General features: G+C 40.0%; 1 protein-coding gene across 3 annotated transcripts in view; it reads right to left on the minus strand.

The window, feature by feature from the left end:
• Positions 1-19,839, minus strand: part of DUSP22 (dual specificity phosphatase 22) — a 78,979-nt gene that overhangs the window by 10,931 nt on the left and 48,209 nt on the right. For 2 of the 3 annotated variants that reach the window (XM_030552305.1, XM_030552304.1), the window contains exons 5-7: positions 16,179-16,253; positions 14,110-14,281; positions 7,418-9,320 (exon numbers count right to left, since the gene is read on the minus strand). In XM_030552305.1, the coding sequence (XP_030408165.1) occupies positions 9,135-9,320; positions 14,110-14,281; positions 16,179-16,253 (433 nt within the window). In that variant the 3' untranslated portion in view covers positions 7,418-9,134. Of the gene's footprint in view, positions 1-7,417; positions 9,321-14,109; positions 14,282-16,178; positions 16,254-19,839 lie in introns of those variants that run through there. The other variant, XM_030552306.1, reaches the window with a different exon arrangement.

The following is a 19,839-nucleotide window of genomic DNA, read 5'->3' on the forward strand; positions in this document are numbered from 1 at the left end:
AGCAGCAGTCCACGTGTTTTTGCCCCCATGCAGCATGCCGAATTGCCTCCGCAGATGGCGGGGGCAGTCTGTGTGCCATTAGGGTGACATGCGCGTTTCCAAGGCAGTGGCAATTCAGCAGCAGCTTCTACGTTCAGCTGTCCGCGGCAGCACAGTTTCTGTCTTCTGGCTGAAGACAGAAGCTGCTGTTGAATTGTGGCCGCCGCAGACACGGGCGTGCCGCCCTAACGGCACACAGACTGCCCCCACCGTCCATGGCGGCAATTCAGCAGGCTGCTTGGGGCAGCAAAAACAGTAGAGCCGGCCCTGGGTGTGAATAAAATCCAAACCTCCTGTCTCTTTGTCTAGTGCCTTATACACTGGACTATGCTGCCTCCCTAACGGCTGATGGAAATAAATTGTGCCACGTGTCATTCAACATGTCCTCTAAACTAGAATCTTGACCCTTTGTTGACCTCTGCAAAGGACAGTGGGCAATTTAGGATCAAATCTCTGTCTTACTTACTGCATTTAAATGGTTCACATGACATTTTGAACCAGTCTTGAAATTTGGTGCACTTTTAATGGATCACTGATTACAGGAGAGATAATCAAAAGATCAGTTTAACAATTTGCAAAAACTGAATTATTTTCCCCGTCATGGTCATGTGTGGTATGAAGCATCCAATCGGGGGAAATCAAGGTCAGCTCTATTTACTGAATTTTAAGCAAGAAAATTTTTGAAGGTGAGTGCACTGCAGATGCTGAAAGTGATAGCAGTCTGTCCTTTGTGTGGACTCGGCTAGCAACTAATATATTAATAGAATTAGTACTGATTGTGGCTGAGTCATTGTGGAACAGCCAAAAAACCTATTACTAATGGTGATCCTGACAGTAGTAAGCCAGTATACGCTGAGAAAGGCCCAGAAAATCCTGGTATGATCCAAAAAGGTTCAAGAATTACAAACATTATTCAGCTTTTTTCCACCCAAAAGAGCATCTTATTTCCAGAGGGCAGAATTACTACTTAAGGAACTTAAAATGTAGAGCTGTCAATTTATCGCAGTTAACTCACGTGATTAACTCAAAAAAATTAATTGCGATTAATCGCAATTTTAATCACACTGTTAAACAATAGAATATCAATTGAAATTTATTAAATATTTTAAATGTTTTTCTATACTTTCATATATAGTAATCTGTTATAATTGAAATCAAAGTGTATATTATTTTTATTACAAATATTTGCACTACAAAAATTATAAATAAAAATTAGTGTTTTTCAATTCACCTCATACAAGTACTACAGTGGAATCTCTTGTGAAAATGCAAGTTACAAATGTAGTTTTTTTTGGTTACATAACTGCACTCAAAACCAAAACAATGTAAAACTTTAGGGCCTACAAATCCACTCAGTGCTACTTTTTGTTCAGCCAGTCCCTAAGACAAACAAGTTGGTCTCCTGTAAATGTAAACAATGCTGCCCTCTTACAATGTCACCAGAAATTGAGAACAGGCATTTGCATGGCACTTTTGTAGCCAGCATTGCAGGGTATTTACGTGCCAGATATGCTAAACATTTGTATGCTCCTTCATGATTTGGCCACCATTCCAGAGGACATGCTTCCATGCTGACAGTGCTCATTAAAAAAATGTGTTAATTAAATTTGTGACTGAACTCCTAGGGGTAGAACTGTATGTCCACTGCTCTGTTTTATCTGCATTCTGCCATATATTTCATGTTATAGCAGTCTCGGATGATGACCCATCACGTTATTAATCTTAAGAACACTTTCACTGCAGATTTCACAAAACACAAAGAAGGTACCAATGTGAAATTTCTAAAAATAGCTACAGCACTCGACCCAATGTTTAATAATCTGAAATGTCTTCCAAACTCTGAGAGGGGCCAAGTGTGGAGCATGTTTTCAGAAGTCTTTAAAAAAGCAACACTCCAATGTGGAAACTACAGAACCCGAACCACCACCTTCTCCTGGTGGCATCGACTCAGATAATGAAAATGAACACGCATCAGTCCGCACTGCTTTTATCAAGCAGAACCAATCATCAGCATGGACGCATGTCCCCTGCAATGGTGGTTGAAGCCTGAAGGGACATATGAATCTTTAATGCATCTGGCATGTAAATATCTTGCAATGCTGTCTATAACAGTGCCATGCGAATGCCTGTTCTCACTTTCAGGTGACACTATATACAAGAAGCGGGCACCATTATCTCCTGCAAATGTAAACAAACTTGTTTTTCTGAGCGATTGGCTTTTCTGAGCTAAGTGGACTTGCAGGCTCTAAAATTTGACATTGTTTTATTTTTGAATCCAGTTATTTTTGTATATTATTCTATATTTGTAAGAAACTTTCATAATAAAGAGATCACACTACACTACTTGTATTAGGTGATTTGAAAAATACTATTTTTTGGGTTTTTTTACAGTGCAAATACATGTAATCAAAAATACATATAAAGTTAGCACTGTACACTTTGTATTCTGTGTTGTAACTGAAATCTACATATTTGAAAAAGTGGAAAACATCAAAAAATATTTAAATGGTATTCTATTATTGTTTCACAGTGTAATTAATTGCACAATTATTTTTTTTAATAGCTTGACAGCCCTATTAAAAAGTCGACATACCCAAGGTTTTAGTTCAGTGTTACAACATTGCTATAAACATGGTTAGGACCTGTAAACATTAGAAATTGCAGCCATGTTGTAAATGGGTCAGCCAGGTCCCCTGAGTTGGTGACCTTTGTAAAGAGGGCAGGACATTAAACAGGAGGCAACAGCTAGCCAACCCCTGCGTGAGACAGAACATGTCCCCAAATATGTGTGTGTGGAGAGCGGGGGGGCTAGTCCAATGCCACTGAATTCAATGGAAGTCTTTCCATTGATTTTAATAGGTATTCCATCAGGCCCATGGGAAAGATACGACTGAAACTGAGCTAAATCATCATCAAAGGGTCAAATTAAAATGCCACTGCAATAGATCAAAGGTTTTATGGCAACAGACAAAGTTGATCTCGCATCTTTTTGAGGACGCATAATGATTGCAACAACTCTACAATATTTTTATTCATAATTCATTGGAGATGCAAATTGGATGCAATTTTTTATGTATGAGAATTGCACCTGGAATAGAAGTTAGGCTAAGACCACCTGAAAAATCTATATTAGCAACCTAATTCTGCCTTAATTTGATGAAGTTGGACTGGATTTATCTCAGGAAGAATTTGGCCTTTCACTCGAATGATGAGCTGAGCTGTATTTCCATGGTAAAAATGCACCTGCTTATACACTGTTAGATGATAACTCCTAATAATTGCACTAGAAACTACACGAAAGCTACGGTATGTAATCTTGCAACTTGTGAGCTATTAACTCTTTGTAAACTGCAATTTGCATAATTAGCTACAGCAAATGCAAACCTAAACTTGCAGATGTTCAGACATGTACAGACAAGAATTTGTCCACTTGTCAAAGGATAAGAGAAAAACATGGGACAGCTACAAAGTTTAGTCACAAATCGTTTAATTTAAATGAGCTCGGCCCATGTGGTAAAGCGAGAACCATACTTAAAATGCTGCTGAGAATATAATTTATAAATAACTAATTTTGTAACAGTCACATATTTATGTCTCCAGGGGATTCTATAAAAATATCATCGATCACTTGAGAATGTCTTCAGAATGAAGTCTTTCTAATACTCTCTAGAAGGCCCACAGTGTACCCACCCCTCCAGCACAACCATCTCCTGCTACAATGTCCTGAAAAGTCCTCTCCATATTTCTGACCAGGACTTTGGCATAACAAAACAAGATATTGCCCTCAAAAGAATCACCCCAACATCACAGTTAACCCCCTGTATGCCAGGACAGGACATGGGGAGTTTAGGGAGTACTCTCATGCAGTCCTAATATGAGCAATAAAGCAACACTGAGGCTCAGTGCTTTGATTTATTAAGATCCCAGTAACCTAGGACTCATCATCTTAATCTTCCTAGGTGATAAGAGGATGGTGGGGAGATGAAAATGGTCACTGGTATCTGGTTATTTTATAGTCAGTGATATAGAAGAGGATGCACCTCACGCTCATACTGAATAATTATTAAAGATTCATTGTCTACTTAGCAGTTGGCATTGAATAGAATCATGCAGCAGTCAGTGCTGGGTCTGATAAAGTCCAAGCTTTTTCATTAACACCATGGAAGATGGAGTGGAAGGTACGCAAATTAAATCTACAGATAATACACGTCTTAGAGGACTGCAAATCCATGGAAAGTATAACATTAAATTGGTGAAACAGACTAAGGCTCTGAGTCTCTTCTCATATTGGTGTCCCTTCATTTGACTTCTCATTGCCTACCATGGTGTAGATGAGAGAAAAATCAGGCCCTAAAACTCAGTAGTAGAACAGATGATGCTGAAAAAGATTTGTGGTTCACAAAGGAATAAATAATATTATGGAATCACGGTAACCACTCAGCTGACTTGGGCTCTGGCTCAATTGAACAAGGAACTTAAACACATGAACTTTACTTTTAACATGTGAGCAGTCCCAGCAATGGACTCTGGATCAGACCCGATACCTGCAAGTAGTTTTAATATATCAAATGGTTTGCATTAAACGTTTCAGAGCCTCAAAATTCTCTGGGACCAACATCTTGTCTATACTATAACTGCAACTCTTACGTCCGCATAGCTGCATCTACACTGGAAGTTCTGGCAGCACAGTTATGACGGTTAAGGGGTGTGGGTTTTTTTCACACCCAACCAAACTTTGTAGTGTAGATCTGGCCCGAGGTTCATTTGTTTTAAACCATAAACCATAATAGTTTAGTTTTCCTGAAGACTACTGACCAGTTATGAGGCAATAATATCTTAGTTTTTATGACACTATCTGAGTTAATTGGGCAGTTCTGGAAAGTTTAATTAACGCATTTCATATATTGTAAACAGAATACACTTTGTGATGACTGTTCCATAAGGATATGACTCATCAGCCTCTTATATGGACCAGCCACCAGAGGGTGAACAAAGAACCACACTATGGTGATGTGGGTTATAACTAACACAGTGAGCTCCTAGGTGCTATGATAGTACAAACAATAAATACCACCACCGCCACACTGCAAACACATTGTAAAATATAGTTAGTTGTATTAACTTAAAAAACAATGGCATACCAGGAAAAGAATACATTCCAAAGGGAAAAATGTCAAGTCACTGCATGTCTTGTTCTAGCTATCAGCTGCCTGGGGAACTATGTGCAACAGTTCTTGTCTGCTACTGCAGATGGGCTACTTATATGGAGGGGGAACATTGTAATGCACTAAGCAGAGCACAGGCGCTATTTAAATATATAAATTATGAATGGGATTTCTGATTTTCAGTGTCAAGTCAATTTTCACACTGGTCTTTAATTGGCTGAACTCTGACAAGAATTCAGACTACTATGACCTGGCTACTGCAGATTCTGGCACTACAGTAACCAAGTTTAGCAAGGCTTCCATTGTTCAGAGTAAAAACATTTGCTATTACTCCCTTTTCTCCCCTGCCTTTTTTTTCCAGGTGGAGTGGAGGGAGGCACTTCTTGACTCACCTGGCAGAGATCAATGAACCCATGGAAGGATTCAGGAGATCCTTCCTGGGCTGCAGAGATCTCTGTGATGGAAAGAGCAACTTCACGTGAACACCAGAGTGAATCAGTTCATGATGGGCTCTCTTTGCAAACAGTAGTGATGCTAGCCAAGGACCAGGGATCCAGCAGAGAATATTAATTTAGGTCTTTCAAGAAAAAAGACAGATAGGCTATTAACATTTACTTTTATTTATAGAAAATTGTAGAACGTATTAAATACAAACCATAGAGAAAAACAACCAAAGAGGCGGCTTCATTATGATGCCAAAAGGAAGCCAGAGAACCAAGCTTACTGGGCTTACAGTTCCTAACTGACTGAAGAATTGACTGTAATCTTTCACTGACAGTTATATACAGTGATTATTATAAACAATGTTTTTTTTTTTAAAAGAAAGAATTTGCCATAATATTTTTCCAAACACCCCCAAAAAACAATCAAAGCAACAACTGTTTCCAGGTTAAAATCAGGGTAATAAATACAGATGAAGTTACCTGTATAGTCATGCTAAAATGTTTGCTTGCAGTCACACAAAATAATTAAGTTTACAAAATAGTAAGTTATCCGTGTAAATCAGGATGCTCAACAAGTTGTTAAAAAGTTTCATGCATTTGATAGGGGAAGGCAAAAATAAAGCAGAGGCTTAGAAATACAGAAAGGTGATACTGAAAGTATGAGGAAAAACTGAACACATAGTTTATACTGTTAAAGTCCAACACCTGAATGTTGACTGTCCTCTGGTGGATAATCATATATCCACACAGTCAAGTAGCCCTTTAAGCTGTCACTGGAAGGCTGGTAAGAGAAGAGACTGTACCATGTTTCTGGACAATGTCTGTTTCACTCCTTTCTTAAAGGAATGGAGTAAGGTTTAGCTGTGATTACCATCTCTTCTGTGCCTTGATAACTTACTAATGCAGGCGATCCTACCGTCCCACTCCCACCAGGGACAGGACAGCCCAGGCTTCCCTATGCTCCTGTTGCTCTCTCACCCCCTTAATTCTATTCTACTCTCTTGAAGGAGAAGATGGTACAACTGTAGCGTGGGTTTAGGAAGGTGATACACAACCACTGAAGATCAGAGATATGAGGATCTACTCTACCCCAGCCAAAATTATCTACAGATACCTTCCTCTGGTACATTAAAGAGAAAGAAGAGTTGGTGTGTGCTAGAAACATAACACTCCAAATCCCATCCATAGATCTTCTCACTTTACTCTTGAGTCTGCTTTCCAGTTGCAGCTTCACAAGTGTGTGGGCTTTATGGCTATTGAGACATGTCAGCTATGCAGGCATTGAATGATGTTGTTTCAGAGGTTGACGCTTTGGAAGTCAACCAGACAATTAAAACAAAAAAGAACAAAAGAACAAACCTGAACACAAAACATTAACAGATGTCGCTAATTGTTCTCAGTATAAAGTAATTTTAAATTTATCAGCACCCACAGTATTGCTGTGGAAAAAGAGAAGTGCAATAACACATTCTGGAACATGTGTCAAACGCAGTTAACATTGGTATATACTCTGTGTGTGTATGTTGTGTGTACACACACACAGACACACACACTTTTGCTGTAAATACTTGGAATACTTTTGACAACTGTGCCTTTTTTTTTTGTGTGTGCGCCAAAAATGCCATATCTTATTGTGAACACACAGGTTTGAACAAGGAGATCATCATTCTCAATCTTCATAGAATATCAGGGTTGGAAGGGACCTCAGGAGGTCATCTAGTCCAACCCCCTGCTCAAAGCAGGACCAATCCCCAGATTTTTGCCCCAGATCCCTAAATGGCTCCCTCAAGGATTGAACTCATAACCCTGGGTTTAGCAGGCCAATGCTCAAACCACTGAGCTATCCGTGTGTAAGACTCTTTTACTAAGTCTCCAGTTTACAAAAACTAGTGACCGTGAATGGAAGCTTCCATCGGTCTAATGCATAGAAGGTAGTATTGTCTTGGGCAATTACTAAACCTGTCTCCCATTGAAATTCAGACAGTCACTTGTTTGCCTGCTAGCCAACTGTTATCTGTTAATGGTGGTGGTCTGCAAAGATTAAGTAACGCGCATACATGGGATTCAGCAAGCTATGAGGTTGGACACAAAAGGTAAGACTTTTCCAAGTCCTACAATATCCCAACACCAGCCACCAATACAGTTACAATTTGTTCTGGCCATATGTAATATACTAGCACCGTGTGGTGCGATGAGGCCCACAACATAGAATTCTGGTGCAGATTGGAGCTGGATTATAGTAGTAATGTAAATCCTAATTTTTGCGTTAATGGATTTTTAATAGCCATATTTTCCATTCCATTAAAATAGATAAGATGTCAAAAATATTTTGGGGTTTACTTTACCCCTACAGTCCATTTCCAGTCCATCCCAGGGCTCATCATTGTGTGAAGACATTGGCAGCAAGCATCAAAGGATACCACGTTAAATGTTTGTAAGTTAGCGTATCACAGGACATGAAATAAAAAAAATGCTGGTTAAGTACAATGTGTTGAATCTCTCTTACTGTGGATGATTGGGACATTCAGCATGCACTGTATATTGAAAACAGCTTGATTCTCTTGAAATGTCCTTGCAGGTTGGGAGAGCATCCTTCTCTGTTTTGGAAACTTTAAACGATACCTCTGTTGGCTCTGAATCAAAGACTAAAAGTAAGGACATTGTATCCAATTCTCCTCACCATAACACCAGTGTAAATCTGTAACAACTTCATTAACTTGTTTGGAGTTACACTGTTGTAAATCCAAAATAATTCCAGCTAAGTCAACTGAGCTATTCCAGATTTACACCAGGATAACCAGAAGCAGAATATAGCCTCTAGTTTTTTTACTCTGATTTAAAATGTTGCTTACATGTGCATTCTGACAAATTTGACCACTGGTTTTAAATTGGCAAAATAGATGGAATTCACACATCTTGAATCTTCCTACTTAATCTTAATTTTTAATTCTAACTAGTGACAACTATGAATAATTTAAATGACAGCCAGAAACCTCTCAAATAATTTTTTTATGACACACACACTTTGCGTTCATCAAGTGTAAAATCGAGGCAATTTTCAAATTTGCATTTACAACCTCAGTGACAAAAACAGCATTTTTGAGGTAGCTAAGGTCAAACAGCAACCCGCAGCACAAGCAAGAAATACATAAATGCTCACACACTTCGCAAGCTCATTCTTTGGAGACAATGTTATCATGCGCACACGAGTGTGTTTTGGAGAGGCACATATTATAAAGGGGGTGGAGTCTGAGGGCAGTGACAACCTGATATAAGGGGTGCCTCTCAAGAGAGAAGCTTACAGAGAGTGGTGTTACATAAAACTGTAAAATTGTGTCAAACACACACACGTGCCGTATAATATTTTCATCAAGTATTCCACAAGGGTACAGCTCGCATGACTTCCATAGAGAGTGGAGGGGACACTGGTGACATCTGTTTTTAAACAGGTCAAAGGAAAAAAGAAAGTGAATCCAGTCTGGAGTGATTAGGTCTCTGTTGTGTAGTTGTTGTATGACAGGGAAGGCAGTGAGGAAAAGTTATTATTCCACTGTCTCCCGCCGGGACTTGGTTGCATCATTGCCTGCTCTTTATATTTACTCAGAAGAATTTTGGCTTCTTGCTCATCCTGCAAAGAATTTTCTCCATATTCTTCCTTCAGCCACTGCCTGAACTGGAGAAGTTAAACACATAGTAGATATGCTAATTATTAACGCAAACTGGATCCAGAAATAATACTCCTCTTACACCACAATATCTTTAATAGTAAATATCAACAACTTTTCAAGAACATTAAAGGAGTCAAAATAATTTCCAAATCACATCGTTTAAACCTTTTACAGTCTAACCCTGATTGTCTAAAGAAGAGTGCCCCAAATACTGCACTTTGTGGCTTTGAAACAGCAAAGCACTTAAACACATGTGACTAAGCATAGTTATCGTCCCATTGAAGTCAATGGGACCACTCATATGCTTAAAAAGTTACACACATACATAAGTCTTTGCTGACTTGGGCTCTAAATTTGGAATCAGGTAACCCAACAGCACATGTCTGGCCATAAATTCAAGCACACTTTGGGTGGAAGAACTGGCAGAGTATTGGCCATTTTTTCCAATTTCAATGCTACATGGCACAAAGGTAAATTATGGAACTATTTACATTCATAGTGTCCTTGTCCAAACTGAAATATCAGAGGTAGTTTTGGAATAAATGAAACTGATAGTATTCACCCAAGAGTTCTGAAGGAACTCAGACATGAAGTTGCAGAACTACTAACTGGGTTATGTAACCTATTGCTTAAATCAGCCTCTGTACCAGATTATTGGAGGACAGCTAATGTAACGATGATTTTCAAGAAAGGCTCCAGAGATGATTCTGGTAATTAGAGGCCAGTAAGCCTAATTTCATTACCAGACAAATTGCTTGAAACTATAGCAAAGAACAGAATTATCAGATACAAACATGAACACAGCATATTGGGGAAGAGTCAACATGGTTTTTGAAAAGGGAAATCATGCCTCACCAATCTAAGAATTCTTTGAGGTTGTCAACAAACATGCGGACAAGAATGAGCCAGTTAATGTACTGTACTTGGACTTTCAGAAAACCTTTGACAAGGTCCCACACCAAAGGCTCTTAAACATTGTAAGCAGTCCTGCGATAAGAAAGAAGGTCCTATAATGGATCAGTAACTGGTTAAAAGATAAGAAACAAAGGGTAGGAATAAGCAGTCAGTTTTCGCAGTGGAGAGAGGCAAATAGAGTTCCCCAAGAATCTGTACTTGGATCAGTGCTGTTCAACATATTCATAAATGATCTGGAAAGAAGGGGCAAACAGTGAGGTGGCAAAGTTTGCAGATGATACAAAATTGCTCAAGATAGTTAGGTCCAAAGCTGACTGCGAAGAGTTACCAGGAGATCTCACTGAACTGGTTGACTAGGCAACAAAATGGCAAATGAAATTCAATGTTGATAAATAAAAAATAATTCACATTGGAAAACAATCACAACTATACCTACAAAATGATGGGGTCTAATCTAGCTGTTACCACTCAAGGAAGAGTTTAGGATTTGTGTGGATAGTTCTCTGCTCAGTGTGCAGCAGCCGTCAAAAAAACTATGATGAAAAGTTAGAATGTTAGGAACCATAAGGAAAGGGATAGAAAATAATACACAAAACATCATAATGCCACTATATACATCCATTGAACACCCACATCTTAAACAATGGGTACAGTTCTGGTCACCTCATCTCAAAAAGGATGGATTAGAACTGGAAAAAGTACAGAGAAGAGCAACAAAAATGATCAGGATATGGAACAGCTTCCATATGAGGAGAAATTAAAAAGATGGACTGCTCAGCTTGGAAAAGAGACGATTAAGGGGGCCTATGATAGAGGTCTATAAAATCATGAATGGTGTGGAGAAAGTGAATAAGGAAGTGTTATTTACCTCTTTATAACACAAGAACAAGGGGTCAACCAAGGAAATTAATAGGCAGCAGGTTTAAAGCAAACATAAGAAAGTACTTCTTTACACACACAATATACTGATTGCCAGGGATGCTCTGAAGGGCAAAAGTATAACTGGTTTAAAAAAGAATTAGATAAGTCCATGGAGGATAGGTCCATCAAAGGCTATTGCAAAGATGGTCAGGTACACAATCCCATTTTCTGGGTGTCCCCAAACCTCTGACCTGCCAGAAGCTGGGAGCGGACGACCAAGGATGCATCACTTGATGATTGTCTGTTCTCTCCATTCCTTCTGGGGGACCTGGCATTGGCCACCATCGGAAGACAGGATACTGGGCTAGATGGACCATTGGTCTGACCAAGTATGACCGTTCTTATGTTCTTGTTTCAACACACCAATGCTGGGAGGTATAGTATATAGGCTGTTTAATACATACCTGGAAGTGCATTACTGTGCTTTTAAAATGTTTTAGCTGGAAGCAGGGAGAAGCGAAGGAAAACTTTTAAATGTTTAACATTTTATAAAATATGCAGCTACCCCAATGAAAAAAAAATTCCATTGCGATCTCAGATACAATGTGTGATACAACTATAGCCTCAGACCCTGATCCTGCAAAGATTTATGCATGTGCTTAGTTTGATGTTGATGGGGCTACTCATACATGTCAAGTTAAGTATGTGCATAAGTCTTTGTGGGATTGAGGGCTAAACCAGGCATTTTAAGCATTCAACATTTTACCTAAGGCCAGTTCCTCAGCAGGTACAAGTCAGCATTGCTCCAGAGACTTCAATGGAGGTATGTCAATTTACAACCAGCTGATGACCTGGCCTATAATCTCTTGCTGTATCAAATAAGCACATTACAAATGTGTGCAAATTCTTTAACCTGCCTCTCCTTTTTCCTGCCTTGACTCTTCTCCCACTTACCTAACCTGGCAGTGAAGCCTCAATGCAGAAGCAATTAAAATAGCTCCTACTCTGCTCAGCTGTTTGGGGGGAGGGGGGGATGCTTCAAAAAAATAAGTGGCTCCCGCTCTTTCTTCTTGCTTTTGTAGCTCCACTACTGTCAATCATCTGTGGAAAGCAAGGCTGGCAGGCAGCACCTTCCCTCTCCAAGCCCTGCTATCACTTATTAGCTATGAATGCAAAACTATTTTAGGTCACATGACTCTTTCTTAGTCAACTGTGTAGTGTTTGGCAAGTTTAGGAAGAGCATGAAATATATTAGAGTGGAGGTATCCATTCAGTTAGTAACTATATGGGGATCGAGCCTGTAAGGAACTTGGCAATTGCGCTCTGACCCAGCAAAGCGCTTAAACACAGACTCAGAAGCATGCAAACAGGCGTAAAGGTTTAATGGGATTACTCACACTCTTAAAAGTTGAGCACATGCTTAATTGCTTTATTGGATCAGGACCCTAGTGCTCAGCCTCTTGCAGGATCAAACATATACAGAATAAGCAAAATATATTTATATTGAGGTCATATCAAAGATGAGACCTTAACATAACAATATAACATAAGAACGGCCCTACTGGGTCAGACCAAAGGTCCATCTAGCCCAGTATCCTGTCTTCCGACAGTGGCCAATGCCAGGTGCCCCAGAGGGAATGAACAGAACAGGTAATCTTCAAGTGATCCATCCCCCGTCGCTCATTTCCAGCTTCTGGCAAACAGAGGCTAGGAACACCATCCCTGCCCTTAATGCCCATCTAAGGGACATTCATCAATGACACACGTTATGATCTTCAATGCCTAAAAGCCTAGAAGATCAAATCTAATGGATCAAATGTCCTGAAACCCCAATATACTTTGTACAGAGCTACCATGGACAAGTGGTGCTGTAATTAAAAACTCAGGTCCAGATCCTCAGCTGGTATAAATTGGCAAAGCTCCACTGAAATCCATAGAAGTACACTGATTCATGCCTGCTGAGGATCTGGTCCCAAAAGTTATGATTGAGAAATACAATAGCTTGCTACAACCTATGCCCACAGGTGAGCATTTCTTTTTTATAGACTAGTGCCTTCCTTTCAGTGAGGAAACTGCTGCATCCTCCCATTGTGACATGAAAAAAAAAAGACGTTACTCTCTTCTCAAAGTTATTTGCATATACAATAACAATTAGGGTTATTAGCTCAGTCCAATTAGATCTGAAATGACTGTAAACCTTCATATAAGGGAGAAAGGAGACCAGTGTGGAAAGTCCCTTTATATTGTATCTTAAAATGTCAGTTACCCACCCATTAATATAAGTTCTGAATGATCCAGGAAATACTCAGTTAAATATTTTCAAAAAACAAATATTTACAGCTGAAAACTGCATTCCTGAAATGCCACAATAATTTCTCAGCTCTCTGCTGCAAGAAATTCTGGAAGAAAAATGAAGTCAACCTCCCCACCTCATTTACTTTCTTTTAGAAGAGTGAGTTGAGAAAGTAGAGAGGACAGAAATGTGCTGAGCAATGTAAAATGGAGTTATGGTCAGAAAAACGATTATGTAAAAACTGTACCTCCTTAATCAACAGATCTGTTCCCGGGGTGTGTTCAGCTGTATTTGTTTATGTTATTGACAAAAACAGGTTATTACTATTTTTCTAAACTCCCATTAGCCCTGCAGAACCAACCCAGCTCAAGAAGAAGGAGATGGATTCCATTCTGGCTCATGCATCATCCCCACATTGTTAGTTAAGTTCCAGTTGTACAAAACATTTGTTACCGGTGATGATGCATAAGCCAGGATGAGAACCCAGCCTGACTTTCAGATCTCAGGTTTTGTTTACAACATTATTAATTTGAAAAGCTATTTTTTCTTGCTTTAATATCCTAGGTAGATGTGAAAAAACAATTTTTACATTAGCATCACTTGTACATTTGTATTATTGCCACATTCTGGGCCATTTATCTTCTAACCTTTAACCTTCTAAAGTTATGATACAGTCCAAAACTTTATGTCTAAAGAAACCAAATTGGTCAACAAAAATCACTTACATGGTCAACATCATGTTTTTCAAACTCCTGTAGCTGCTTCTGGAAGCCCATGTTAGGATTGGCACAGGATCTCGATGCTCGGACAATAGACAATGCATCTTCCCAGCCAAAATCTGTGATTGTCATGATGTAAGCGACTACCAAAGTTACGCTCCTGGAGACTCCAGCGAGACTGCAGCAGAAATGAGACAAAATAAATAGATACAAAATATGAAGTCTTAAAATAAATATGCTTATTATCTCATAGAGCATTATAAAATTTATACAGCAATTTACAGAGTAAAATATATTACCTAAACTAAGGAGTTGAAAGTAATGAGCACACTGTGGTGGCTGTTCCTATAGAACTATTGAGGTATCTTTATGTTGTCTATGTACTGGACCTTAAAATGTAGAAGAGTGAATCTTGTTAAATCACTACAAAAGTTTTTTCTCTTAATTAATTAGCCTCTTAGAGTTGGTAGGGCAACTCCCACCTTTTCATGTTCTCTGTATGTGTGTGTGTCTCTCTCTCTCTCTCTATATATATATATTGAAGTGGGCTGTAGCCCATGAAAGCTTATGCTCAAATAAATTTGTTAGTCTCTAAGGTGTCACAAGTACTCCTGTTCTTTTTGCGGATATAGACTAACACGGCTGCTACTCTGAAACCTGCATGCAGTGTGGGCCCCTGAAGAGAGGAGCTGTACTGAAATTCAGTTCAGATGAGAGTTTTTTTAATACAAAAAACAAATAAAAAGCCTCCATGAGAAAGCGTGAGAACAATTTTGTATTGTTGTTTTTCTTAAACTAGATATGAGTTATCCAGACATAAAAATAACACCCCCCCCCATACAGAATAGGGTCTTGAAATAAGAAGGTAGCCTTTTCAAGCACATACAGAGCTCTAATTTTAATGAGCTTGTGTTTAAATTCATTAAACCTTCAGACCAAGTTGAACAATTAGAGCACAGGACTCAGAGTTCTCAGTTCTATTTCTGAGACTGCCATGGCCATGCCATGAGACTATTTCTCAGTGCCTCAGTTTCACCGTCTGTGACACTGGGAGAATGACAGACCTACCACTGTCAAGTGGTTTGACAGCTCTGGGTGAAAAGTGGTGTTATTACTATAGATGAGAATACATTTGAGTGACAGTTGTAGATTTGCTCACGTAGCACTTAACACTTTCAAAGAATATAAATGATAAAGCACAATATCAGAAAACTGTCTCAGAACACCCTCATGAAGTAGGTCAATAACCCCATTTTAAATATGAAGAGAGTGAGGTGCAGAGAGGTTAATTGACTTGTTCAAAGCCACACAATGAGCCAATGGCAGAACAGGATTAGAATGCTGGAGTTCTGACCTCCAAGTCCAGCGCTCAAACTACTAGACCTGACTAACTACCGTTTCAGAACCTATATCTAGACATTGCAGCAATGCACAAGGATCACGAGCAATGACAGTAAGAAAAACCATGATGGGCTTTCCTTGTCTCTGTTCCAACTCTTTGAAGACAGTTAATGTCTCAGGACTCCCTCTCTAATCAGTAATCTGCTCGAAACAGCTGTGATATTTGAATGCTTCAGTGAAGCTTAAAATATCAGTTTCTGTTGAAAGGAAAACTTCCAGCAGCCCTAAAGCAGCAAAAATAGTTGCAAGAGGAATGGATAAAATTATTAGGATTACAGGAACTGCATGTGAGAGAAGAAAATGGCGACTAGCATTAATCAGAAAAATAGACGATGCAACACTGTTGGTAAAATATAACACAGGGAACAGATAGTCCCAAGGTCCGAGTGGGAGACTGGAGTCAACAGCTCTGGATTTCACTCCTGTCTCTGCCACTGACACATTGTGCGCGCTGGCAGCCACTTAACCTCTCTGTGCCTCAATATCCACAGTGAAGCAAGGTTTAACAAGTGTTTTTAATTTTGATGGGGGATCCTCAGATGTCAAGTGCAAAAGTATTGTTATTAAAAAAGAAAGCAAAGGGTGGACAACTCTAATTTATTACTCACTTAAAAAAAGATAATAAAATGGAGGGGAAAAGATTAAGAATATTCTTAAACAATTGACATACGTACCAGTGAACAAGACAGCCCTCACCTCTAAGCCGGCACTCATGGATAAACTTGATGCTCTCTTTGAAATGTCTTGTCCTGAAAACAGAACCAAGAGGCAAAAACAAAGCACTTGGCTTTAGTAAAATCATGACTAAGGGAGAAAGAAAACAGAGAAAAAGATTTTAAAAGCCACTTAATATTGTTCCCAGAATACAGTACATTAAAAAGGCAACCAACAGATACTACACAGTTGCCTTCATTATTCCTTATTTTAAATATGAATGGACACTTTGGTATCTCAGGCACCACTCTTACAGTCACTGTTGACAAATATTTCTGCTGATGACTGACAAATCTCTCTCCCTTCCTCCCTGCGAGCAACTATGTTCGTTTGTCTTTCTGACATTTCCTTGTGGTGCTCCTGCCATCAGCTGAAACTTAGCATGACCAAAAGAGAGCTCCTGATTTTTTTCGTAAAAACTTCCCTTCCCTCCTCTTTCTCTGTCACAGCAGACATCACAACGACCCGAGCTCGTCCAGGCCACGTCGAAATCTTGCCACTTCTTCCTGCACAATATTACCAAGATCCACCTTTTCTCTCTGATCAAACTGACAAAAGTTTTGTTCAGGCCTTGATCACTTTACACTTTGACTACTGTAATTTCCTCTTCTCTGGCTTTGACAATTCTAAACTCCATCTTCCCGCAACTCAAATCCTTCCACAATACTGTTAAGATCATCATTCTTGGCTCATTACTCCACCTACAGCAATCAACTCAAGACTCTCGCCATCGGTTCCCTCTCTTCCACTGCATGAAATACAAACTTCCCCTTACTTTCAAAGCCCTTCACAGTGTAGCCCCACCACCACCACCAAGAACTTGCAGACATCCTATTACAATTTATTTCCTAGTCTTTCAGGCCTGCAGTCCCAGCCTACTTGTTTGGCTCATCCACTCATTATGTCTGGAAGTTCTTTAGTGTAGGTGGTCATTTTTATATGTTAGGTGCAGTACAAGCATAATGTGGCCCAATCTCGTTGTGGCCATTAGGCGCTACTGCAATATAAATGTTTCATAACAAAAACCAGTTACTTATCTGTACACTCCCTGTTGTTCTTCAAGATGGAGTTGTGCACATGTACATTCCACAGTTGGTGGATGTGCACCCAACACACTCCAGCCAGAGACTTCTACCAGCAGGCAGCACGTGCCCCTGCTATCCTCATGCACCAAACCAAGGGTATAAAGGGGTGCGATCACCATCTTCTTCTCCCTTTCTTTGCACTGTTGGTAAGCGAAGCTCAAAGTAGCGGAGAAGGTGGGAGAGTCGAAGAATCTCGCAGCACATCTCAAAGAACAACAGTTACTGTACAGATAAAGTAACCATTTTTTCCTCCGTGGAGCGATCGTGCACACACATTCTACTGTAGGTGATTCACCAGCAGTTTCCTTGCAGCTGGTGGATATCAGATGACTTGAAGAGAGATCGCAACACCAACTGGCTGAAGTTGGTGTCCTCATGAACCTTGAGTAACTGTATCTGGAGAAGGTATGTACAGATGACCACATTGCTGCTTTGCAAATGGCTGCTATAGGAATGTTACTCAAGAAGGCTGACAAAATGGAAGGAACTCTCGCGGGGTGGGCTCCTTTCCTTTGCAGAGAGACGTTTGCCAGATCATAGGAAAGCTCAGTACAATCTGAAATTCAGCGTGAAATCTGCTGGGCTGTGACAGGTTGCCCTTTAACCCTGTCAGCGTAGGCAACAAACAGTCTAGGAGTGCAGTGCAGTGCAGGTAAAATGTCAGAGCCCTCCCAATCATCCCATCATTTTCACTGACAGCAGAAGCAGGGATGTTGTTGCCAAAGGTTCAAAGAGGGGTCTCATCAAATGGGACAATATTAAAATTCAGGTCCCATGAAGGTACTGGTTCAGACTCTGGAGGGTATAGATGGATAAGAACCCTTAAAAATATAGGTACCAAGGGACTGAAAGCCTGTCTACTTGTGCACATACTGCAGAAATTGCTGCTCAGTGGAGAGCTGAGACACCAGAGGATTTCAGATGCAGTAACATAGTCTGGCATAAATGTGTTTAATCTCTGTGTTATCAGGAGATAATTGATGTGATTCTGCCCAGACTGAAAACCTTTTCCATTTTGCTTCATACAAGGTTCTTGTGGAATCCTTTCTGCTGTTTACCAGAACAGCTTGGACTTCTCAGGAGCAGACTTTCCCCTCATTGACCAACCAGAGATCATCAATACTTAGGTGAAGATATTGTAGGTTAGGGTGCAGTGTCTTGCCTTGGTTTTGAGATAAGAAATTCTCAAGCAGAGATAGATAGGTGGCCAGATGGAGAGTTGCTGTAGGTCCATGGGTTAGTACTGCCTCGACCAGGCAAGTGTTGTGAAGATTAAGGTTCTTTGTCTCCTAGTTTCCTTATCATCCTTGGAATCAGAGGGACTGGAGAAAACATGGGCACCAGTTGTCCCAAACAGGGGAAAAATAAAGACAATAATAGAACCTGGGCTGTGACATGCCCTAGAACAAAACCTCCTGCCATTATTGTTCAGGTTCGTTACAAAGAGGTCTATTATTGGAAAACCCCACTAATGGAAGTTCTATTGCAGAATGGCCTCTTTATGGACCACTTGTGATGATCTGTGAGGTATCTGCTGATGGAATCTGCAATATAGAGTTCCTCACTCCTGAGAAGTGAAAGGCATTTAGTGAGATTGATCTTTATACAGAAGTTCCACAAGTGGATCGCTTCCTGGCATAGCTGAGACAACCTTGCATCTCCCTGCTTGTTCAGATACCAACAACATCACTGCTGTGTTGTAAGATCTTGAAGCACCTGATGGTGGTAATGAACATCTCACAGTCCCAAAGAATAGCTCAAAGTTCCATTATATTTATATGGAATGAAAGTTCCTTAGATGTCCAAAGTGCTTGAGCCTGAAGTTGACCCAGATAGGCCCCTCAATCCCTAGTGGACGCATCTATTACAAAAGTCATAGTTGGTTCTGGTGGAAGGAATGGAACCCCTCTGCCTACATTCTGAGGTGTTAATGGGCTGAAGCTCTTGGGCAGATACACAAAGCAGCATATCCAGAAAATGTTTGCTGGATGATATGCTGAGCGAAGCCAAGTCTACATACATTTGAGGTAAAGTCTGGCATGCTGAATCCACTTATGTGCACAAGGCCATGTGACCCAACAACTCTATACATGAATTCACTGTGGTCCTCAGGTTGGAATTGAGGATCTCAGACAAAGGCCATGGACTGGAACTTGTTCGTCAGGAGGTTAAGCAATGGGAATTGTGGAATCAAGATCTACCCCTATGAAATGTACTTGCTGCACTGCTTGTAACGTTGATTCCTCTACATTCAGTTTTCGAGCTAGACAAAAGAACAGATGTCTGATGACAAGAATGCTTTTCTGATTATGAGATCCTGACCAAGTCTACTGTCCAGGTAGGGAAATATTTTAACTCCTAAATGGTGCAGGTGAGCTGCTGCTACCATCATACACTTGATAAATACCCTTAGGCCAAGGATAGGCTGGCAGGCAGCACAGTATATAGGCAGTGCATGTTTTCCATGAATCAAAGATAATTCCCGTGGCCAAGATATATTGCCATGTGAAAATAGGCATCCTGCAGGTCAAGGACA

The sequence above is a fragment of the Gopherus evgoodei genome, chromosome 2 (assembly GCF_007399415.2).
Source record: "Gopherus evgoodei ecotype Sinaloan lineage chromosome 2, rGopEvg1_v1.p, whole genome shotgun sequence".
Taxonomy (NCBI): domain Eukaryota; kingdom Metazoa; phylum Chordata; order Testudines; family Testudinidae; genus Gopherus; species Gopherus evgoodei.